The 26,880-nt window shown below is 35.3% G+C and overlaps 1 protein-coding gene across 4 annotated transcripts in view; it reads left to right on the forward strand.

Moving 5' to 3' along the window:
• The window catches only part of LOC150095715 (DNA repair and recombination protein RAD54B-like), a 232,067-nt gene that overhangs the window by 203,817 nt on the left and 1,370 nt on the right, over positions 1-26,880 (forward strand). For all 4 annotated transcript variants that reach the window (XM_090410071.1, XM_090410074.1, XM_090410073.1 and 1 more), the window contains 3 exons: positions 5,005-5,118; positions 17,029-17,205; positions 24,558-24,626. In XM_090410071.1, coding sequence (XP_090266197.1) covers positions 5,005-5,118; positions 17,029-17,205; positions 24,558-24,626 — 360 coding nt within the window. The remainder of the gene's footprint in view (positions 1-5,004; positions 5,119-17,028; positions 17,206-24,557; positions 24,627-26,880) is intronic.

Genomic DNA, 26,880 nt, shown 5'->3' on the forward strand with positions numbered 1-26,880 from the left:
TGCATTGTGAATGGAGAACCTATAAGAGCAAGTCAAACATTTCAGCTACTTAGGCATGATTTTTAGTGAAGATGGTAAATTAAATATGGAAATAGACAACAGAATCAAAAAAGCTGGTATGGTAGGAAGTCAACTGAATCAATTTATATGGAATAAGAGAGAAATTAGTCAAAACACTAAATTAGCTATATACAACACAGTGTTCAAGCCAATTTGAACACATTCGCTGCCACGCTCCTCAGGCATAGTCTGTTCCCGCACGCCAAGCCCTTTTTGCGTCTTCAAGGTCACTATGAGTAATCTCGTAGCAGGCTATCAGACAGAATTTTGTTTCATACGCCAACTACGAGTAATCTCGTATTGATGAGTCAATGGTGTTGTGGCACGATAGACTGGTGTTTCGACAATACATAAAAAACAAAAAACATAAATATGGCGTGAAAGTCTATGAACTATGCGAATCGAATGGATTGATGATAAAAATAAAAATTTATACAGGAAAATCAGAATCCTCTTTAGCAAAAATGGGTCACGCATATGATATTGTATTCCACTTGATGGAACAATATTTAGACAGGGGTTATATATTGTATAAGGACAATTTTTATAATTCTGTAGCTCTGACACAATCGCTTACCGACAGAAAATCGTACGTGTGTGGAACGCTGATAAATTTTAGGAAAAACAATCCACCAGATGTTATTCAGAAGAAACTAAAGAAAGGGGAATTTGTCTGGCAATGAAGAGGTCCTGTTGTAATCAGCAAATGGAAGGATAAGAGGGAAGTTCTTTCGATTTCAAATATGCACAAATTTAGAATGGTTGAAACACAAAATCGGAATGGTAAATTTCAGTAAGTTAATAACCAAACATCATTAGGGATTATAATTTGGGGATGTCAGGCACCGATCTTTCTGATCAAATGCTTTCTTACTATTCCACCTTACGAAAGACAATTAGATGGCCAAAGAAATTGGCAACAAGCATTTTTGATGTATACATTCAAAATGCGCATAAATTTTATAACACGATTACTGGAAATGCAATGACTGCGTTAAAATTTAGAGATCAATTATCTCAGTTTTTGTTGGAATGGATGAGCTTACACAATCAGAAAATATCAGGAGGAATCGGGATTTTCATTATTTGGAAATTTTATCACCAAGAGAAAAAAAGAATCTCCCAACAAAGCCATGCCGGTGTGTACACGAAACAAATGATCACGCGAAACACGTTCTTATTGTCCTGTTTCACGAAAAACCACCATTATGCGTGGAAATTTGTTTTAAAATGTACCATTCTTAATTTGAATAAATTGTTTTTTATTTTATTGATTGGTTTTTATTTTTATTGATTTTATTGGTTTTAAATTGATTTACAAATTATGTGTTATACTACGGATTAATTCGTGCTTGGCACATAGGAGGTTGGTAATCGACATACGAGTATATTCGTAGTTGGCTTCTGAGACACATATAATATATAATATTTTAGTTGAAATTATTTCCCTTCTACCAAGCCTCCAGACGTGCTCTCCACTTTATTCAGAATCCAAGGGTCCAAATTAAGGTAAATATATTAAGGGTTAACTCGTGTTTGACATAGGAGGTCGGTAAATCGACATACGAGTATACTCGTAGTTGGCAGCGAATGTGTTAACTTATGGATCTGAGATTTGGGTTAGAAATAAAACACTTGACCAAATACTAGAGACCGCAGATATGAGACACCTGAAAAAGATTAAGGATGTAAACAGGTGGCATCAATGGAAATATCATATTAAAAACAAGGATATTAGGAAAGAACTTAACATTGTTAGCAGAGCTAATTTTAGTTGTTATGGTCACTTAAGCTTAAAAAGTGCCTCAGAAGACAGAAATATAAGATCTGATGATGTTGTAGTCTTCACAGATAACAGATTGATTTGGAGAAAAATTGTTGATAGGAGGTTAGTAATGATGTAAGTTCTTCATGTAGTACTATCATAATATCCTGTACGCTCCTTGAGGGTATATGTCAAGAATTTGATGATCATCTATTTTTTTGAAAAAAAAATATAACTTTGTGTAATTATCAATATCATCATCATACATATCAATGATTTAGGCCTAGCATGGCCTGTTCCGGCCTTAGAAGTCATTGTTGAATCGTTTAAGAGGACGTCCTGGTTTTCTTTATCCTAATGGCTTGTACTTTAAGGCGAACATAATCCTACTTGTAAGCTGACAGAAAAAGGTAATTGGATTGAATTATCAATATTTATTGATAATTTTGACAAGTGTTTCACAATGTGATCTGCAACATCACATTAGTGTTCACAGTTAAAGCACTTCCTTTGGGAGATTGATCATCTTTTATAATTAAACAGACTTCAGAAACAAACCTAAAGAAGCCTTGAATCCTTAAAGAGTGACACCAGTTTTTATAACCTATATATGTGTTGACCAATAGAATGAAAGAAGGATCTGGGAAAAATAATAAACCAAATCTATTCAACTATTACACAAATAGTTGTGTAATACTTTAACATGGTACTTCACTAATCTTCACAAATCAAAAGTAAAATATGCACAAGCACATAAAATGAAGGTAAACAAAGGCTATTTCTTATGGTCCCCATTGTCTTTTAGTCATACTAAGTTGATCTCTAGTGTTGGACATCTGGTTTCATAATAACCATCACACAGATTTTTAGTAGTTTTAGGCAGCTATATTTGTTTCAATTTAGAAAAATTATATTAAAGAACTATGGAAGATTTTAAAAAACTAGTCTCTTAGATTTAAATCTGTCTATATATTTAAGAATTTATGTATTTTTTTTACTGGATATCAGATAATCAGTCTGCAACAGATGTAGCCATAGTAGAGCTGTCTCAGAGATGTTTTTTTTTTCCCCTTGAGGTATATCAATGTGGATGTTGGCAATTCTGCAATTCTTCTGACTGATCAATAGGCAGGAATATATGATCCTGTAAATGTCATCAAGAACACCCATGTTTTAAAAAGATGTGCACAAATTCACATTAAGAGAAGACATAAGAAAAAACAATTGTATCAGGATACAAGAAAATATGGGAAGTTTGAAATAAGAAGTGATCATGTGTTTAGGCTAAGGTACTGGTTTACAATAATAACAATAATACAATTTAATGGAATACCTACAGTACAAAGAGAAATAATTAAACAGCAGGTTTAATCATTTCAATATTTCGTCTCTGTCACAGAGAATACAATGTTGAAATTGTAGTAACACACACAAAAACAACTACAGGCGTTGTTAGCTAGATTTTAGTTGTTGTTGGGCAAGAGGCCTGAGAATTAAAGTTTCCTGAATCTTCAGGAGTTTAACACAATCATATTTAGTAAGATTAAGCTGGTTTTTTAAAATCTGCTACTGATTCTGAAAAGAATCTTTTAAGTTTGTATTTACTGTGATGTAGCATAATAGTTTTCTTCCATTTGATTCTGTGCAAGGTATCAAATGGTATGGTCAGCTAGACTTGACTAACCATAGCTGTGGTGACTGATGTTTTGTGTTCATCTAGGTGGACATAAGCAGATCTCCCAGTATGACTATAATATAATTTGCAAGAACACAAAACATTGTAAACACCTAGAACAGAGAGGGAAAAAGTTAATCCTTAGGAGAATAGAGATGTGAGGTTTGAAAGCAGTGCAGAGATTATATTTGTTTAAAGTTCTGTGTGGCACCTTCATCTCCATGCATGCCAGAAATGAATGCAAACGTTTTTTGGATGTTGGCATCTCCTGTTCTCAACTCATGGCTGTGGCTGAGTTTATATGGGTAGCATTGCAATGCTTTGCAAAGTTCTCTGTACCATTATATATAGTAAATCTAATTGTCATGCTATGACACGTGCACTGCATGAACCTGCAGCATTCTCATTTGACTGCTCAACAACGGCAGTTGCAACATCTTCAGTCATTTTGTTGAATTTCAAATGAATGCTCTTTTCCTAGTCACACTGTCAAACTGCCTGTCTCTTCAAATGGACGAACTATACATTGCACCACATTTGGTATCATTGGGCACCTTTTTGCAAAGTCTTTAGGTGTCTGTACTCACAAAGTGTTGCTGCAGCATTTTCTTCATTCCTATTGAAAATAGAAACACATCATAAGCAAAGCACATTCAGACAAAGTGAGAGCCATTGTGCAAGTTGAACGACTGTAGAGTTGGTTTGACTCCTTTGTTTAACCAACTACTGCCTTTTGGCTCACATGGTATGCAAAATTCACCACCTTTTTTTTCATTCACATTGCCATATTTCTCCCTATCAGTCATTTTTGAATTTTGACAATGAAAATAATTGTCAAGTATTGTACCCCAAGTTTGAGGGCATCTCCTAGCTCTCTCTCTAGATTGCTCTGAATAGGGGTGCTTTAATTTAAACACCTGAAAAAGGCACAACCAGCTAAGGCTAAACAGTCAGTTGTGCCTTTTTCCAAACTAGTACCAATACATTGGTGCTTATTCAAGTTCAAACTCATTTTTAAAACAAAATTGCTTCATGACTTTCATGTATTGCACTGCCCATTGATACATTTTAGGCATGAAACATATGTTGATATTCTGTAGATCCTCAATGACATGGTGAAAATTGCAATTTATATTCTTTTGAATATAAATTGCAATTTTCACCAAAAAATATCAAAGAAAAACTATGAAAACAGGAAGGTAGGTTAGAAGTCTCTTCATTATAGGAAAATATAATTTTGATTGAATTTAGTAGCTAATTTTCTACTAACTTCTACTAATTTAATAGAATTCTATAAAATTCAGAATTTTATAGCATTATGAACAAACATTCCCTGTAAACAAAAAACAGCAATTGAACCTTGGTTAAATTGAATTAAAGTTTATAAAGTAATCATAGTAATGCTGCAGATGATACTATTCTATATTTACTCTAAGAAGGAAATACTGTTAACCAGTCAGTGTTTTTATAATATTAAATATGCTAAATGCAACTTTTCATGCAGGGGACAATTGAGGAAAAAATATATCAGCGCCAAGTTACAAAGCAAGGTCTTAGTGGACAAGTAATAGATTTTAAGGACTCTGCAAAGGCTCAGTTTTCCATAAATGATCTGAAAGTAAGAAAAAATTTTGAATTTAATTTCCAGTATCGGATTAATTATTTTTCATTAAATATTTTATTTAAAGTATGATAGTTATTAGTTTTCATTTTGTGTTCTAACCTCATTCAGAAGTCTTTAGTAATAAAACCAACCTAGCCTTCAGTATAAGTATGGTCTAATGCCTCTACAGCATTTAGGAACATTGGGAATAAGTATTCTTTCAGGTGACTTTCTATTTTTAGACTTTCTATTTTTTAAAATATCTTGGTATTTCTCTTTACCTTACTACCTCCATGTGATTAGAATAGCATTACATAGAACAGTAGATCAATAAAAAAATAAAAATATTAATTAGGATTATCTGACATGTGAGTAGTCTGTGGTTGCTGAAGTAGGATTACTATGAGTATTTAGTTTTATCACTAGTCTTTTGCCATGAGTTTAATGTGGGAACCAACACCATATAATATAATCTGTTGCAGTTTTCCATTATTATTTTATCTACAAGTTTTGGGTCACATCAATAAACTTTTCCATTTGTCTTCCATCTTTATTGCTATCCTGCTTCTTCTTAACTGTTCTGCTTTCTCTGCCATTTCCTTTCTTTGAGGGGCTCCACAGGGTGAAACTGTTGTGGACTGAATAGTCTTGCTGCTTATTCTGCTGACTTTCAAGATAGATGTCCCTGCAGCATTTTCCAGGTTTACTGTGAAGGTCCACTGCTGCTGACTTGCAGGATGCTCGAACATTCTGAGATCATCAATCTCAGTCAGGGAGTGTCAGTGGCCTCCCAGGGCATTTTCCTACTGTGGTAGCACCATCGATTTTCCTTCTATAAATGACATAATAACCATTGGTGGATTTCAGTATACTGAGACTGATAGCAATGTCATGGACAGAAAGACCACTGATGTGACACCCAACTACTATCCCACGTTAGAAGTCTGTCGGTTCAGCTGAACGTGGCATCTCAACATCGAGTACAGTGCAAAACATGCAGCACGTCCCACCTTTATATTACCAGACTTATGCAGACACTCTCTGAATATTTGCATGTATTAGAATCCAAAATTTGCATGGCACATAAGGTATCTAAATACTTTTGTCAGTATAGCGTATATATAATTAATTAAACAAATTATTAATAAAGATTAGCAGATTGAAAAAGTAATATCTCCCATAAGGAGATAAACATAGATTATCAGATTTGTTTAATGTTTGGGTGATGGAGTAATGTTTAACAAGTTTCCTTATAAAGACATTCCATAAAAAATTTAAAAAAAATGCTCTTATGAAGTATTTTTGTCTTATTCCAGAGAACTTTGTGTTTGATAGAGATGACATGTTCAGCAAACCCTGATTGTTCAGGCTCATGGTACTTGATATAAGGCATATGTTCTTTGCAACAGATAAAATTTGATCTTCCAGACTTGAAATGCTGTCCAAAGATAAGCCACAAGAGCACCCAGAAAACCAAGTGAAGGGAGCTTGTCCTTATGAAATGAAAGAAAGGTGAAGATTTTTATGACAGAACAGAAGGCCACAGAAATTATGTTCTTTAAAGGAATGGAATATGGGTGATTTTGTCTTGAGCAGAAGAGGCAGAGATTCTAGAGTTGTTGAATGAATGCTTTATTGATGAACACTTCACTGAAAAGATTTGACAAGAAAGTTGACCTACTGTTCATCTGAAGAACATAAAGAATGAGACCAATGTCTTAATAGTCCCATCTTCTTTTATAAAGACGATTGAGTAATTTTTATGAATATAGTAGCCTGTGTGAGTCTTCTTCTTATGAAATAATTAGAATTGTAGGCTGCTATCACAAAACAGATAAGACAAAATTCCTACATAAGACTGGGTTTCTTATGCAGCATCTTTATAACAAAACTTATGAAACATTAGTTAGTCCATTGCCCAAATTTCAATAGATCTGAACATCTATGTTTTTCTCCTTTATCGGAGATAGGACATTTTCAATCTGCTAGTATTTACTAATTTGTTTAATTATATATATATATTTTAGGAAAGTGTTAATCAATTTTTACCTTATTGTAGCTTCTATATAGGGAGGTGTTTTTTTGGAATGGTTCTATAGTTTGTATAATTTGCTGTTCCTTTGTAATGCAGATGCCTGTAAAATATAGAAAAAAATTTTACAATTAATTTTTATTATTATTATTGTTCCGGGAAACTCCAAGGAGTCGACAGACTCATCAAGGGAGGCCCTAACATCATGTCAAGAACAACTATTCAACATTCACACAGTATCTATCATACCTTGCCTTGAACTCATTCACGGTCGTAGCACCCACAACAGACTCTGGAAGCTTATTCCACTCATTTACCACTCTCCAAGTAAAGAACCTAGCTCTAACACCCTTGTCCACCACGCTCTTGCCCAGCTTCCATGCATGACCCCTAGTCCTCCCACCACCAGTCATATTTTCAAAAATATCTTCTGGATCAATCTTATAAAAACCTTTCAGTAATTTGAATGTCTCAATCATATCACCCCTCCTTCGCCTATCATCCAATTTCTGCAACCCACAAATCTTCAACCTATTTTCATAAGGTTCATTCCACAGACCTGCTATCATCTTGGTCACTCGTCTCTGGACCCTCTCCACTTCCTCCCCATCACGAAGAAACCCTGGTGCCCATAGCTGGGCACAGAAGTCCAGATGGGGTCTTATCAAGGCTCGATACAGAGGAACAACAACTTGTTCGTCTCTGCATGTTAAAGTATTTTTCAGAAGCCAAGTGATTTGGTGAGCTGTTTTAGTTACTTTTGCAATGTGCCCCCTAAACTTCAGCTCCCTATCCACCAACACTCCCAAATCCCTGGCCTCATCAATCTCCTGAAGTATGATTCCACCAATGCGATATACTGCTGCTATTCTTTTCACCCCAAAGTGCATAACCTTACACTTTGCCACATTAAATTGACATCCATTTTTCCTAGCCCAGTCCTCCAAACTATCCAAATCATCCTGTAAAATTTTGATATCTTGTGCACTCACAATTGCTCTACCCAACTTTGCATCATCAGCAAACAAGTGAACACTTCCTCTCAGATCCTTTCCAATATCATTGATGAACAAATTGAAAAGCAGTGGTCCAAGAACAGAGCCCTGTGGCACTCCACTAGTCACAAGACGTCTTTTAGACTCCACTCCTGAATAAACCACTCGTTGATATCTCTCCTTCAACCACCCTCTTATCCATCTCACCAACCCTATATCTATACCCATCTGCTCCAGTTTACTGATTAGGGTTCCATGTGGTATCCTATCAAAGGCCTTGGCAAGGTCCAGTAGTATCACTGTAAACCCATTACCCCTATCCAGTTCAGCCGTCACTGTGTTATAAAACGTGAGCAAGTTACTGAGGCATGATCTACCCTTCACAAAACCATGTTGTCCCCCATACAATATCCCATTTTCATCTATCCAATCCTGTATTCTTTTCTTGACTAATTTCTCTAAGACCTTGACAATGATTCCTGATAGGCTAATTGGTCGGTAATTTACAACAGCAGTCTTGGGACCACCTTTATGCAGTGGAACTATTTTCCCCTCTTTCCACCCGCTCGGGACTAACCCAGACCCGAGACTCAAATTAAACAAAATGGTCAAGGGTACTGACAATTCTTTAGCTGCTTCTCGTACAACACGAGCTGGTATACCATCCAATCCCACAGATGTATTGACATTGAGGTTATGCAATAGACTACTCACCTCCACTTCATTAATCACAATTCCCGTATAATCTACTGGTTTATTCGTTTCTGCAATGTCACCACCTGGATGATATACGTTTGCAAAGTGCTCACTCAGCAACTCAACTATCTCAACTGATTCAGTTACCTCCCTACCATCGGCATTCTTTAAAATCAATCTGCCATGTACATTTTTCCTTTTACTTGCTACATATCTAAAAAACTGTTTAGGATTCTCTTTAGCCTGCATGGCCAATGTTCTTTCGTAATCCTTTTTTGCTTTTCTTACCACACTCGTCACCCTTCTGGCCTGCGCTTTATACCGTTCATGTGCCTGCCGGTCACCCTTCTCCTTAAATTCCCTCCATAGTTGTTTCTTTTTTTGCAACTCAAGCTTAATGGTGTTATTCATCCATTTAACCCCTACTTGATTTATTATTCGGACTCTAGGTATACAGTCAGCCATTGCTTCATGCAAGCACTTCTTAACTACCTCCCATGCACTATCAACTTCTAGTCCTTGCAGTTGTACATGCCATGGCACTGAACCAATCAAACTCCTAAGCTTGTCATACTTTCCAGCCCGATAATTCCACATGTACCCTGTCTTAATTGAAAATTCTACACCTTTAGCCACCTCCCAAGTTAAGACCCTATGATCACTCTCACCGATTGGTGGCAATGTGGTCATATTTGTTACAGCCAAATCCTCAGATGTAATTACCAGGTCAAGCACTCTCTGACCCCTAGTATTTTCCATTACATGCTGTCGCAGATAGTTATCCCTTAATAACCGCATAAAATCCAGTTCCTTCCTCCCGTGCGTCCTCTCCTCACTCCAATCAATGCGACCATAGTTGAAATCTCCCATAATAATCACCCTCCTTCCACCCATTTCTTCTATTTGCTTGTGCATACTGTCACCACCATCTTTTCCATCACCTGGTCTATAGCAGCACCCAATTGTATATTTAGTTCTGCTAGCCACAATCTCACACCAAATGGCCTCAAATGTGCTCTTTTCTCTATCCTGCAATTCAACTTCTATTCTCCTTGGCTGGAACTCATCAGCTATCATCAACAATACTCCTCCCCCCGTTTTATTCTCTCTGTCATTCCTGAACACACTATACCCATCACATTCAATCCCACTAGTTATATCATCTACAGTCAGCCATGTTTCACTAATACCTATAACCTGTGGTCTGGAAGTGCCAACCATGGCCAAAAACTCTTCCTTCTTGTTCCTAATACTCCTAGTATTAGTGTACATGAATTTAAGACCCCCATTAGCCCCAACCCTACCTTGATGCCTTATATTAACTATCCCACTCAGATTTGTTGTCCTTATTTGCTCTGGCATATTATATTCATTCTTACATTCAACTGCCTCCATAAGGACTGTATCTCTACTCCCCCCCCCTAACCAATCTAGTTTCCCTGAATTTGCACATCCACTACATTCAGCAACACTTTCTCAAGTCTTCTTACACTGTAACCATTCAAATGCAAGCCATCCATCTTATATAGATCTTTTCGCCCATCAAACTCACTCCACACATCCACAAATTCCACACCACTCGTCATACATAACCCACGCATAAAGTCATTCGCAGTTATAGCCCTCCTTTTAAACATTTCACTGTCATACCGTGGCAAAAGACTAATCATTCTAACTCTCTCACTCTTTTCTTTTGCTACCTCAAACAATTCATTCAGGTCTTCTCTCGTTTCCATTTTATCTCCTTTCAAATCATTCATACCTGCCACAACAATCATTTCTTTCACTCTTTCCTTTTGCTCTCTAATAGACGCAGTTACGTCCTTTATGGTCGCACCAGGTTGGTACGATTTTGTCAAATCCTCTACTAACACACCTCATACTAACGAGTCTCCATACAGCACTCTATCCTTCATTTTGTTCATGTTCACATTCATATGTCTATTTTTCCTGTCATACCTTTTATTATTGGTTGGTTCATTCAGTCTACTTTTGTTCATGCACTCTAGCTGCTGTTTTGCTCTTTCTATCGCACTATTCAACAACGCGATCTCACTCAATGCATCTATCTCATCTTTTTTGTTCTCTGAGAAACCATTTATACTATCATTCACACTCTCACAATTTTCATGTACAACCTTGCCGTTTCTTGTCATATCCTTATTTCCTTCATTCTGAAGGTTGATAAAAATATCACACTCACGATCCGAAATACACTTCAATTCCTCATTCTCCCTACATTTTCTACACACATTCAATCCTTTATTATCATCTAACCACACTCCGACCGCACTCTGCAAAGCGTACATTTCACAGCTAGTACACTGACTCATTTCATTTACGCTACCGTTCTTTGATAACGATGGCGAACCTTCATTACTGGCCGCCATTTTCCTTCGCACAGGTGCCATTCTTATTTACAACGTGTTTTGTCAAATTATATGTTATAACAGACCAAAAATAGACGCACTAAAATACGCAAGGCAAACAAAACTACACAATATTAACTGATATAACTGATACACAATATAACTGAAAATGATACTTATCTTATCTGGAGCTTGCACGAACACTACACATTACGAATCCATCTAGCGGCGACTTCCCGACATAGATTATGTTATAAAACACTTTAGTACATTAACCACGCTAATAAAGCTCCAATAATATACCAAATTTACACACTTAAGTCCGTTAAATTGAATCCAAAACACCAATAAATCAACAAAAAACACAAATCTCTCAGGAGCTCTCCGATAGCACGTCCGTTCACCAGCTAGCCTCGACACCATTAAATATCAAGATTTTCTGTATCAGTTTCCTATCTTTGTTATTATTATTATTTAGCCATGTGATGTGATTGTTTGCAAAGATAGAAAAATCAGAAAGCCATGGTGAACTCAGGAAGTTCAAATGGTAGTCAAGGAAACCAAGAAAGCCTGGCAAGTAAGTCAACCTGAGCTCTGAGAATATTGAAAATATTCTGAATGTTATTGAAAAAAATTAGAAATGGAGGAAGAAAAGAGTACCATAAAAGAAATCGAAGATGATAAGGTGACACGGAATGTGAAATAAAGATATTCTAGATGTCTGGAGTAATTACTTTGAAAGACTGCTAAATGAAACAATCAGTGACAGCAGTGGTAGAAAACATTCAAGAGTACATATCAATACTTGAGGTAGAGATGCCATTTAAATCTGCAGAAAGGCAGCTGGAGTAGATGATATTCAACCAGAAATGCTTAATATGAAGGTATAAAAGTTTTATATTGGCTACACTGCATAATTCAGAAGGCCTTGTCAGAGGGTCAAATTCCAAATTATTGGAGCCCTCGTACCCATCTACACATACTGGCCACTGAATTAGAAACCTTTATGCAGATGCACATAAATGTCACTTATGCAACGTATGTGCAATATACTTGGTCTTGTGTGTCACGACATGTTCTAGGCAACTATTTAGGAATGCTGCTGGTCAGTAATCATCACAAGTGTTGATCACAATGGGAAAAACATGATATCTTTCAGAGTTCACTGAGTGACTTATTGTGGATGCCTCTGGCTGGAGGCCACGATTTTGAAAACAGCAAATCTGGTTTCTCAAAAGGTGAGATATTATTATTATTATTACATAACACCTCCAGGGAGTCCAAAGACTCATCGAGGGAGGGCATCTACTCTACAGATCTCCGTTTCCCACTCTACCAACCGCAACTACCTTCATCATCTACACCAATGCCATTTACTGCCAACCTCCACCACTAGTATCTTCACAAACAATCACAAACATTCATGCCCATTGCGGGATTCGAACCTGCAGCCTTTTAGCTGGAGAGCAGATATGCTAACCACCCAGTCAACCATGCTGGCAAATGTAAGCAAGGAGGAAAGACATGCAATTAAATTCCTGAAGAACAGCAAGGATATTTTAATTACCAAAGAAGCTGATAGAGGGAATGCAACTGTTATACTTGATCAAAAATGTTACTTAGCAAAAAATTGATTTGTTAATTAATGCAGACATCAGGATGTATGAAGCCATGGATAATGATCCACTAAATGCACAAAAAAGAAAATTATTAAATTAATTAGGAACGTAACCTTGCTCAATGATAATATTAAAAACTGCATCACTGCCATTCCTCCGGAATATATATGGTTTACATAAAAACAGTATTCTACTCTGGAGCTCAATAATTTGAACACCATAAATAATGAGAACAGACATATCTTGGGTTCAGTGGAAAAAAATACCCAAATTGCTTGTCTAAGAGGCGTAACTGTGGTCCTAAGACAGTCTGTCAGGAACGAGATAGCTGTTTTCTGAGAAAGCTTGTACAAACTTCATGTGTGCAGTGATTGACTGAAGCATCTAATAAAAGTTGTTCCTGCATAATCTCACCAAACTATGTAGAGAGAATTGAAGAGGATCAATATTGGCAGTCATATGCCTATACAGAAACCACTGATTTCTGCAAAGAACCAGAAAGTTTGTCTACAGTAGTGTCAGGAACACCATGACTGGAGACTGGAAAAAAAAAAAGTCATGTGGTTTGATGAGTCATGGTACACCTTGTTCTTTACACAACGATATGCAGAGAGTTTGGCAGGAGCCCTATGAAGCAATGAACCCAGCTTGCCTTGAAACACAACTCAAGGTTTTGGAGATGGTGTCATGGTGTGGGGCATGTTCTGCTGATACAGAACGGGTCCCTTGACATTGCTTGAAGGTCGGGTGTCCTCCAAGAAATACCTGAACATTGTTGCTGATCAAGTCCATCCTGCAGTGTTGACTTTTTATCCAGCAGGTGACAGTTGTTTCACAGACAACAATGGTACTGTCCATCATGTAAGAATGTTCAGCAGTGGTTCAGCGAGCATGACAGTGACTTCCACCATCTTCTCTGGCTACCACAAAGCCCGGATATGAACCCCATTGAGAATTTATGGGACATGTTAGAAAAAAGATACGGGAACAAAGTCTTCATCATCATATCTGAGCCAGTTAAAGGACTGTCTGGTGAATCCTAGTATATTATAGACTTAGATGCAATCCTAATACCTTGTGGAATCTATGCTGAACCACATATATGCTGTAATTTGGGCTAAACATGGTATTAATAAAAGTTTCTAATTCAGTTTTATACACAGGCTGGAATGTATGTAAGGGAAATGAAATGGAATGTAAGAATTACAAAAGAATTTTTCTTCTGAGTGTTCTTGGTAAGATTTATTGAGAGCATACTTCAGAAAAGGCTAATGAAATTGTGAAATGAAAACTTAAGAGAAGAACAAGCAGGGTTCAAGCGAAATAGAGGTTAGCAGGATCAAGCATTTGTTTCAAGAACAAATAGTTGAGAAATCATGAAAATATAACAAGGATCTGTATTTAAGTTTTACAGATCTGGAAAAGGCATATGGCACTTTGTCATTTGTGTGGATTGCCAAGAGAAATACTGTTCAAAATGCTATAATTGTATGGTATAAATGGCACATTATGTCGAGTAGAACATCATCTATATTTGAGTTGTAAGTCACCAGATAGAATTAAAGGAGGTACAGGAAGATGGTTTGATAGAGCCTCCATAGCTCAGTTGGTATAGCCCTTTGGTCGGAAAGACCTGGGTTCAATTCCTATCCATGACATGAGGAACCTTTATCTGGTCTCTTTTGATTAAAGGTGAGTTAGCCAGTCTCGTACAGAGGTGGAGGGTTTTCCCTCCTGGAAATGCAGGTTTTTCTTCCTTCAGAACAGGCAAACCAACCCTGTGAACATACACTTCTACAGACATAAAAAATACCAAAATTTGTTTATGCTTTATCAATCACTTCTAATCTAAACATGTATGAAATTAAAAAACTTCAAACATTTTGGAGACTGTAATTCTGTGTTTAAATCAACAAAAAAATGCAAAAAACACCTTTGACTGCCAGAATTGTAGTTAACATATTTGAGTGCTTCATGATATCCTGTGTTCTTATTCAAGTTACTTTGTGTACTTTTATTTGTTTATCCTTGAAAAGGCTTCAGTTACTATTTTATGTAAAATATTCAATTTTTTACTTCTGTGTTGTTAATAATCTATCTTTATTAACAGGATATGGTAAGCAGAATAGAGGTGTTGGAATATTTATTACACTAGACCTTAAAGTCACACTTCTAGCTTTCACAACAAACATTCCATTCACCTACCACTCTATATATTAAAAAAAAAAAAAAAAAAAAAAAAATGCTACCATTTTTTACCATTCCCTTTATGGAACTTCCTCAAATGGGACTAGTCCTTGTCTCTTCTCCATATTCTACCATTTCAGTAATCTCTTCCACATCCATCCAGTAAATCTTCAAAAGCATGAATGCCCCAATCATTATCGTCTCTTCATTCTTGTTAAACTCTGCTGATGACATGCCTTTGATTTTATCTTTATAGTTAATATTCCATAGTTCTGGAGTAATTTTTATCACTCACCTCTGTATCCTTTCTAAATTTTCTTCATCACTTCCAAATCTTTGTGACCTGATCTTAGTGTAGTCTATATGTGGTCTGATCAGGACGTTATACAGTGGAACCACTACCACCTTATCTCTGCTGGCCACTATCTTTCTCAGTATTATAGCAGTCCTCTGAGTTGTTTGTTATATGAGTAACTTAATTACTGTCGTCAGCTAATACAGTACAAACAGAGACTATTCATTACAGTATGACTTTCATATTTGTACCTTTTATATTCATTCTTCTAGCTCCATAGTGCAATTATAAGGTTAGCAAGATAATGTGCTCAACTGTTGGGAAAGATCTAAGTTTGATTCTCATCATGACGAGAAGAATTTTAATGTGTACTTTTTCAATTGAAGATTAGTTGATTTCATACAGAGGCTGCAGTTTTTCCTGTCAGAAACTCATTTTTCATCCTATATATAGGCATAGTATGTGGATAATGAATTATGCTGTGTAAACAATGTGTGGTGTGTAGCTCTCTCATAATGAGTTAATAACTCCATTGAATTTTCATGTAATAATAATAAGACTATTCACTTACACTCAAGTACAAGTACTGTGAATTTAAGTTTACAGATGCAATTGTTAATTAATCATATTGCAAAATAAGGAGTCTTGAAAAATAACTGATTATTGATGCACTATGCTCTGACCATATTAGTTACAGTTCCCTCATAAATTATCAAATTTAGATTTCTCAAAGAAAATGTTATTTAACCCAGAGAGCAATTGTTATTTTGACAACCTAGGTAAATTTTGTTATTTTGTCTTTTTTTAAATCACCACTATCATCATCATCCAATTCCTGCCATGTACCTCAAGGGGTGTACAGGTGTGATAATACTACAAGAAAAAATTTTTAAATCAAAATAAAACTAATTGATCATACTTAGAATTGATTGCTCATTTTTAGCATATAAAATTACATTAAAAGAACATTTCAAAAATTTCTCTTATACTCGAATCTTTCATGTTCTTTTTTTTTCAACACCAGTGCTTCTAATTAATTTCCTACCTACAACTCTGTGTTATCCTGTGGTCTGCTTGTAAAGTTGTAAGTAGCACATGTTGCTGTGATCTACAATAGAGTAAGTGCATATAAGAGCAGTTGTGAGTTAAATGCAGTTGTTTGCATAAATTGCCATTATGTATTTGAGCTATTTCCCTATATCACAAATTTTGCATTTTTTTAAAATATAATTCTTTATTATGCGATTATTTTAGGTCAAATTAGTTTTAGCAAGAAAAATAAATTCTGAGAATATCATCATTGTTTAAAAAAACATCAAGAATGAGATTCTTTTCAGGTACATTGAACTACTTAGAATAATATTAGTATTCAGCATTTTTGACATGTATTTTGATATATATTTTAAGCTTTTTAAATACTAGTTGTTGAGGACCACAGAAATAATTTGCTCAAGATTAGATTGAACAGTAATCTCAACTCTGCTCTCTGTTGTTAGTAACAGATAAAAGGGAGATAAACATTTTGTTGGCTTATTATTAAAGCTGAAAAAAGTTCATTACATTAAAAAAATTTAGCAACTTATATCTCCCCACATCAGTTGCACTCATGGTGGTTTAAGAGGTTGGGAACTCTCAGCTGGTCAATTTAGAGAAGTATTTTGCCTTCTATTATAGTATCACAAGGATTATTTTGAAAATAGCATTTCAGTTGATTTTTTTTTTCTGTTTGTAGGATTTGTTCACTTTACAGGAAGATGTTCAGTGTGTGACTCACGATTTACTTCAGTGCATGTGTATGAAAACAGATGTTCAAAATGATTTAGAAAAGGAACAACGAGATCAAGAAAGATATAAATTACCTCAACGAAGTTGTCAACTAGGCATATCCAAACCTACCCCTCTTGTAAAAGTAAGTGATTCTTTCTGGATGGCACAAATTTTTTTGGGTATACAATGAAAATTGGCTATATAAAAATTTATCTTATTATTTCTGAGTTTAAATCCAAACAGTGTGTGTATGTATGTGTGTAGATTTTGCCAGGATGAGTAACTGCAGACTGGATAAATTCTAAACAAAAAAATTTAACTTTAAGAAACCACAGAAGAATATGAATAATATAAGGTCATTCCAGTAACAAAATTGTAACAAATTATATTTTCCAAAAAATTAATATTGTTTTTACTATTCTTTCTTTCTTTCTTTCTTATTATTTATAGAATTCTTGATGAGTATGTAGAATTTTCCACCAAAAAACAAATGCGATGCAAAATAACTGACATTGGGTTTATTAGGTCGTAATAGTACAGATGATTATACTAACTAGTTTTGCCACACACATGCTAGTCTAGTGGCTTCTTCTGGGTTAGGAAGAACAAAAAATAATACAATAAAGTGTTAAACGTGAACTGTTACATAATTAAAAAAAACAGAACATATACACAACTTTTATGCAGAGGTAAAAAACAGAAAAAAAGTGGAACTTGGAAGCTGGCACTGGTCAGTTGTTGTTCAATAATTGGCAGAAAAGTTAGTCTAATGTGCAGAAAGATCTAATAAGCAACTTCCAAATATCACATGGAATCATTCCTTGGTTTCTGTTGAGTGTGCCTTGTGAGTGGATAACGATTGTAGATGTGGGAGAAGCAGAAAGCTAGGTCTGAGCTGTCTTCTCTGTAGTTATTTCATGTCTCTGATATATTATTTTTGTCTTATTTCCAAACTTCTAGATGTTTGCCCTATGTAAGAAAGACTCCAAGAACATGAAATATTATAAACTTCAAGATATTTGTTGAAAGGGTTGTGGTCTTAGGTCCTGTAATAAAGCTCATATAGTCAAAACCCATTTTGGCTACACGAGCTTTATTATTTTTGATTGATTTTAATTTTTTTTTTATATGTTCAAAGATGAGTTAAGGTGAGCTAGGAGATCTGCTGTGGAGCAAGAATGGCTGAATCCTTATTAAGGATCACTGTAACTGGTGAGTCTCCAAGTTGCAAAGAAGTTGGCTGTTGATGACTTTTCCATTATTTTTGAGAGTATTGAAGTCAGAACAGCAGGGCAACAATGTTTGATGGATGACGTTTATCTCAAGAGTTGGAAGTAAAGACTGATTCAAAGAGATCCATCTTATCTTTAGGTGTTACCATTGTGCCATTAGAATAAAAAGAGGTAGAAATGTGGAAGGGACAGAAGTTGCATCCCATAGCCTTGGTAAGGGACCAGAAGGCTCGAATGCCATTTGAGTGGCAGGTTTAGTGCATTTTGGCCCTTACAAAGTCTGCTTTGGATTTGTTGATGTTTTTATGGTTGTTGTTGCTGTTATACTGTAGTGTAAGCTGAGTGAGAGGCTGGAGTTTTTTTCTTTGAGCCATTAGACAAATGCTGAATTAATTGGCTTGGGCTGCTTTAGCACAATTGCTGGAGAACTAGGGCTTGGACAAGAATTGAGAGTGAGGAGTAAAGGCGCTCTCATCCCAATAAGAATAATTTCTGTTATTAGATTGGAGCAAGTGCTAGGCTCAGAAGAGCAGAAACAATAATCAGACAATGGAAATGAAGCATAGAAATCTCAAACGTAATCTCAGTTGGCACTGTAGTACCATAGGATATTGAAGCTGAGACTGACTGGGAGAAGGATTATCTCTGTAGAAAAGGAAATATGATATGATTATGATTAGACTTGTCAAGAGGAGAGCTAACATTCAGTGGTGTATTTGGATGGAGAACATTGGGAGAATAATGATTATTATCTGGAAATCTAATGGGTTAGCAAACAATTTATGCTAAATGACAGCAGGCATTTCAACTTCTTTCCAGCCTGGTCTGTGAAAGTAGAGAAGGGAAACGAGTTTGAATTAAGAAAGTCTCCGAGGAGGATTATCTCACTGCTCAGATAATTAAACTGCACATGGTCATTTTATTGACCTATAAATCATATAGGGCAGTACCGTCTCAGAGTTAGGAGACCAGTAGAGGCAACAAATAAAGGAAATGAGGCAAGGAAATCTTGAGCTAGAGTAGACCGTAGAAAGAAAATTCCAGATCTGGAACCTTTGGCATGGGATATCACACATGACAAATGCACACATCTTGCCCTTCTTGTGAAAGGCACCATGCATAATGTAATTGTGGGAAGTTTATATGAAATATAGTCACAGAAGATGCTAGTTAAGTTTTAGTGATAACATATCAGGTATGGAGGATGTCAAGTGGGATTATTTCATTGATTGACGGTAGAATTGATTCCTTGGTTGTTAGCAAAGCTTGGATGTCAGTCATGAAATTTTGTTTACATGTTATTTGAATTTTGTGGATACATTTTTGGTTGTTTTGGGGAAAGATTAATTTTTAACCATAATGACTATAATTCGCTTAAACAGAATGGGCGAGGAAAGATTAGCAAAACAAGTGTTCTCTGCCAGGTTGGCTGGAAAACGACCCAGAGGAAGACCAAGATATAGGTGGATTGATACGGTACAAAGTGCCTTAGACGATAGAAATATAAGATCTGATAATGTTGGAATCTTGACAAGTAACAGACTGATTTGGAGGAAAATTGTAGATAGGAAGTTAGTAATGATGTAATTTTTCATGTAGTACTATCATATCCTGTATACCCCTTGAGAGTACATGGCAGGAATTTGATGATGACTATAATTCTTATATGGTGGTAAGTAGAACATTAGGAAAATTTATATAACAGGGACATGAAGCAGGGGTGAATGACTCATTATCACAACTCCCACAGTCCTTAGACAGTGCCCCCCTTCTGCAAGCTAATTTGCCAGTTGATCAGGAAGCCTTCTGAAATATTGTTATTAGCAGGTTTGGTCTCATGTATTGTCTGGTTATGAACTGCTTTACTGCTGTATCTTCAAATGACAGTAATACTGGCTCCTTAGTTAAATAATTATGGTGTGGACCTGCACTGCATGTAATAGAAAGAGAGGGGAACAGAAACCAGAAAATCATACCACCTGGAGATTTGGAGAAATTAGTGTGGTTGCTGATGATAATTTCAAGTCATTTGATTGTGTCTGGCATTGAGACCTTCTCAGCAAGTTACCATCTTACGGTCTCCCTCCAGACCGTTTTACTCGGATTGCCAGCTTCCTCTTTGGTCATTCATGGCATGTCATGGTAGGTGGCTTCCTTTCATCAGATTTCTTTATTAATGCTGTAACCCAGGGTTCTGTGCTCTCACCTATGCTCTTCCTCTTATATATATCAGTAACCTTTTCTCTCTCTGACTTCAAATCCTATTGATATTTTTGCTGAATACAGTACTTTCCATTCCTCATCATTTGAGAAACTCTGTAGTAGTCAAATAATTCAAGCTTCAAGGTCTTAAATACTCTTCTTACCCAGAAGAAAGATCCTGCTTCACCTCTCTCACTTTTGATAATGTTCATATTTTTTTTTATGCTTTTCAGTTTTTGTTTCTTGGACTGATTTTCAATGTCCAGCTTATCCTAGCATAAACTTATCACAACCATAGCCTTCAAAACCTCTAAAAAAACATGTTCTTTTTTCATTCAAAACGTATCTCTTATCTCCTACCACTTTATACATCCCAAATCTGAACCACCCCAGAATATTGTTCTCACATTTGGGGTTGTGCACCTAAAACCTTCTTAAGAATTCTTGATGGTATACAGATGAGGACAAGTTACCTAACAGATGACCCCACTCTCTCTCTCTCTCTCTCTCTCTCACAGACTTCCTCATAGGCAGTATGCTTCTTACATTATGACTTTTTTATAGTCATAACAGTATATACAACAGAATGATATTCGCGAACCACACATACATGCTGTAGAGCATCATGTACGTGCTCTACATGATGCTCGTAACATAATTAAACATCATGGTTTAATTATGTTAAGGTTCTAGTAAAATTTATTTTAACAAGATTTAAAAAATAATTAAATAAAATAAAAATAAATGATTATATATAATTAAATTTAATTCTGGAATTTGTGAAGAACTATTTTCCATAAGAGGGATAATTTAAGTCCATCATTTCTATTTAGATTTGATTGATGTAGCAAGGTCTCACAACTCTCTTTGTATAAATATTCCAAGAGATTATTATTTTTATGAAAAACCTTAATTTTTTTCCCAAAGAACTCGGTGTCTGGTCGTGATAGCATACTCTGTAAATCCTGATTTCTCTGGCTCATGGAACTTAAGTAGTGTAAATGTTCATCATGATGTGTGACTGTAGATCTACTTGTTTGACCAAAATATGATAATACACACTGGCAAGGAATTTCATATATTCCAGGATGGTCTAAAGCTGTGATGGCAAACCTTTTTGTCTCAGTGTGTCAAACATTCAGAAAATGCCTAACTTGACTCTGCTGGTGTAATAATGTCTGTACCATAAGGACAGCTTAGGAAGGATGTGATTCACTATATGTTCAAAGTTTGCTAGTTTGAGAGAAAGAGGCTACCCATTGCTTTGTCCTCAATTTGTTAAAGTTTATTTTGGCATGTGAAATAGTCTGACAATATCTAGAAAATTTTGCTAAATGTCTGCTTTAGACCATCCTAGAATGTATCATCATATTTTGGCCAAACAGGTAGATGTGCAGTCGCACGTCATGATGAACATTTAGACTACATTAAGTTCATGAGCCAGAGCAATCGGGACTTGCAGAGCATGCTATTACCATCCCAGACACTGAGTTCTTTGGAAGAAAATTAAGGTTCTTCATAAAAATAATGATTTCTTGAAACATTTTATATAAGAGAGTTATGAGACCTTGCTACATTGACCAAATCTAATTAAAACAATGGACTTAAATTATCCCTCTTATGGGAAATAGTTCTTCACAAATTCCAGTATTAACTTAAATATAATTATATATATATATATTGGTTTATTTTATTTGTTTTTATTATTATTATTTTTTAAATCGTGTTAAAATTAAATTTACTAAAACCTTGATGTAATTAGACCATGATGCTCTACATCATGCATGTGCAGAGTTCTGCATGTCATTCTGTTGAATATACCAGTTTCTGTTCTTGTTTAATCTGAAAACCATACTGAAGATGCCCTTGATACTAGGGCAAAAATTTTATACATAAGATAAATCTATTTATGTTATTTAATAATCTTCACTATATCACCTGTATTCAGTAGTCATAATCATTTCCTTTTGCTTGCTTTACTCACTCTTCTCATACTCTAATTTCTCATTCCTTACTGGATCTGTCTATTACACATTTTCTGACTGTATGCCAAGCACTATTAATTTCTTTCCCTCCCAGTATTTCCAAAAGCTTTCTTCTAAGACTGTTACAATGTCTGATCTTATAATTCCACATATATCTTTACTACTAAATTTCTCCATATGACATATTCTCTGTTAACCTCTTCCCCCCTACAGCTTTAGTTTTCCCTGGCTCACTTGTACACTGTTAATACAGTTGCCTCTCTGAATTCCATACTCACTTAAATAGGACTGGACCATCTTCTGCATATGTATAACATATCTGCCTACCACAAACAGTCTGTGAGTTTCCAATATGGACATGAATTTCATTTTGCTTATTGGAGGCTTGAAATTGCTGTGAAAAAGTTTCCTGTTTGATTTCTAGAGTAGTGTTTCAGATTAGTAACCCTTAGATTAATGTACGAGACACTAATAGCCTTTTGCGGGTGAAATTTACCCATAAAAATATTCCAAATGTCTGCAAATTCCAAGCATCTCTTACCACACATTTCATTCATAATTTGCATTATTTTTCTCATCTCAGGACTCTCAACTCTGGAAACTTGAAATTGTATCCCTTTTGCTTTTCTGTTACACATCCATAATATTTTTCTTGCTTTTTGATTCACAATGCCTCTCTCAGATGTATTCTAAAAGCCACTGTTATTTCATCTGTATTTGCAAATCAAGCAGCACTTTTACATCTCCAGGCATGCACTTCTTATACACACTCCATTTTTGCATCCTAGATATGGGACACCTGTTCATTTTGAGGGGATTTCCCAGTGATGGTACTGACCCTTTTTTTGTATTCATCTTGTCTGTTCTTTTCTTCACATATAGAAAGGCTCAAGTGTTGTTGATTATTCATATTAAAGATGAAAAAATAAATTACTTTATTGAACTTACTAACATTTTCTGGTTTTCTATCCAGCATCATCAGAGCACAAATTATAATTCTGACACACAAGCACTACACTGAAACGTTGGAAACAGTTCAGTTTGTAACTGACAGAGAATTGATGCCTTAACAAGTCACCCTTTATGAGTCTTGTTAACCTCCAAATTGATCTTTGGCAAATTAATCCAACCATACTCATTGAGGTTTGGGGAATGCTACACACAACAGATGTTGATTCTAAAAATAGTCTTTTGGACCTATAGCAACTTCTGTGTAAAACTGACGTCTTTCATTTAATCCTATGTGAAGGAGCATCCAGAGCATGTAGTCCTAACTTTACTATAAAGATGAGTGCAGATGGGCAACCAGTATGGATGTTAAGATACAAAATAGATCAAGCCGATTGGAATACTTTCTCATCTCTGGCAGAATTTGATTTTGCAGCAGTTAGCTCCTCATCTGTTAATGAAGCAGTGAATCATATTACAGAGTGTTTAATGCAGTTGGTGACAACTACAAGACCCAAAACATCAGGTCAATGTTCCACCTTTCCCAAAAACCATAGTGGAAATCAGAATATACAGCAGCCAAGAAAACTTCTGCAGATATTAGGTGTTGTTTATTTCTATCCCCACTGCTCATATCCAAGCACGATACATTCACCATCAGAGTCAAAAGGATTCATGGATCCAGTTCACATTTTCTGTCACCAGATCAACAAACAACCAAGGTCTGGGACAATATTCAGAAAATGAAGGGCAGATATTTTATATATATATATATATTTTATCCTGGAATGGAACTGAAGCACAATTTGCAGATGCACTCAGGCTTTGCCAAAGCATAGGCAACAAAATTTGTAAGATCACAAGCAGTCTTGATATTGCAGTTTAATCACTAAGAATATCAAAACTGAAAGTTCTTGTAAAGATCTTTACAGTGCCTTTGCTTCTTTATCATATACCAAAACAATCTGATCACACCTGTTAACTTATTATTCATTACAATATACAATAAACAGTTTTAAATCTTACTTTGTAATAATGAAGTACAGATAATTTATAATTTTGCTATTACATTCTTATAATAAATTATATATAACCAACACTTTTTTCTTCATTTTTGTGTTAATTAGAACATTGGAATGGCAGAATTACTTCAGTGGGAACACATTCCCGGTCCTATTTCATTATCAACGATTCAGGTAAGTTTTGTTCTTGAGCTCATATCTACTCATGGACTGCAGTATAGGAATTATGTTTTCTAAAGGAAAAAATGGGTTCCATTTTTAGTAATATAATTTTCCTATGACAGGTGGGATAGAATCTGATCTCTTTAATGTTAACTTTTTTGGTAATAGTATAGATATATTTTAAACTGCTTCCCAGCATGGTTATCTGAGTGAATAGTATCAACAAACTGTGAATTTCTGAGGCACACTGTGGTTGTTTATTAGAAATTGAAAAAGATGGAAAACTGCCATTCCTAGACATCCTAATAAAGAAACAAACCAATAACAGCATCAACCTATCTGTGTATAGAAAACCTATGAATACTGGACGTTACCTCCATTTCATCTCATCTCATTATATATCCCAAAAACTTAGCATTATCCATATGCTCAAGAAAAGAGCTATACAGTACACAACAGACCAAGATGACCTACAAAAGGAATTAACTACGATATCCAGAGAGCTATCTTTAAATGGTTATCCAACAAGATTCTCTTTACTGATATACCACAAAGACAAGGTGATGACGTCCAATACATCAGTACTATTACTGTTCCATTTGTCAGCAGCATTCAAGCCAGTCAACACTATTCGGAAATTTTTAAGATCACCGAAAGACCCTCATCCATTCTATAATATAATATACCTTGCTCATGTGGTATTAGTTACGTTGGTCAGACCTCTAGAAGCTTCGAAACGTGAAAGAAAGAACACATAGGGTATGTCAGAAACAACAGACAAGGCCTTTCTTGCCACTTTGCTTCTACCAACCATCTCATTGAGTGGGATAAGAGCCATATACCCTATATAGAGGAGAACTACCATTCAAGAACCTTCAAGGAAGCAGCTACAGTCACCTGCACAACTGGAAACCTAAACAAGAATCAAGGTCTAACCCTACCAGAAATTTGGAAAGCTTTAATCAGATCATTAAACATCAAGGAAATGAACTTTCGCGCCAATTACATCATGTGTCATAACAAATAAATCACGTTCCCGAGACGCGCAGTCTCGCACAATACTAATTTTTTGTGTGAATTAGAACCATCAGTTATAACCTAGTCTGTTACCATCATATAGCTTACTAATTTGTATTCCCTGAAGATGCCGATAGAAAAATTGGCAAAACATGTAGGATGATAAAATAAAAAGCCACTTGACTAACGTTATAAAAAAGTGTAATAGTTTACATACATTATAGTCAAGAAAGAATACCACACAATGAAATATGTTTTATTTGCAGAAGAGCATTTTTATTCTGCTCTTTACACATGGCTAAATACATTACGTAATTTCCAGTAATGATAGCATGTCAAATATAAATGAATAATGACCCATGAGGAAAATAATACATCTTTAAATAATTGAATAAACAGCCAAAAGGCTTCAATGTGGTGTAGCAAATTACAGAAATAATGGATATTACAAATCCATCCTATTTCCTAATCAAATAGGATGGATTTGTTCATTAGATCACAAACTCTATTGAATCTGAAACTTATGTTTCAGATTGAATAGAGTTTGTGAGAATATACCTTTGGCATTCATGTTCCTTTTGTATTCCACTATTTAAAAGCCTTAAAGCAACCTCTGTGATATCATAATATACATCACTATTGGTTCTCCTCAGAGGCAAGAATCTACAATAAATGAATCATCTTCAATGATTCATTTTTAGACTTACACTAGATTGACTGGAGCATATTTGATTTTTGTTCGGACATACCACATTTTATGTAATTAAATTCACTTGTCCACATTTTCATAAGAAAAAAAAAAGTTTATAAAGAATTACTGAACTTCAGCATGTTTTTTTTTTTTTTTTTTGTAATGGAGCCCCATAGCTCATAACCATCAATCTTCAAGTTTAAGAACTGCACTTATTTTTGTCAGCAAATATGAAGAACTTTATTCTCTTGCATTAATAGACTGAAACTGTATAATAAAACTGTTTTTATTACCTGAACATTTATTTTACACTTTGTCTTATTCATACAAAAACTCCATTAAGTTGTGCAGGCATCTGGGAAATAGTGCAATATGTGGAAACAGCTGTGAACTTCTCCCCATCAGAGCAATGGATTTCTTTGAAATACAGTAAAAAGTTAAGAAAAGAAATAAATTAAATCCAATACCAGTAGATTGTATCGAAGATTTTCCTTTCAAATGGTGAATGACTCGAGAACTCCAAATTTTTTTAAGGATAAATATTATTACAATTTTGTG

Source organism: Typopeltis vanoorti, chromosome 20 (genome assembly GCF_054136105.1).
Source record: "Typopeltis vanoorti isolate ZY-2024b chromosome 20, IOZ_Tvanoo_1.0, whole genome shotgun sequence".
Lineage (NCBI taxonomy): Eukaryota > Metazoa > Arthropoda > Arachnida > Uropygi > Thelyphonidae > Typopeltis > Typopeltis vanoorti.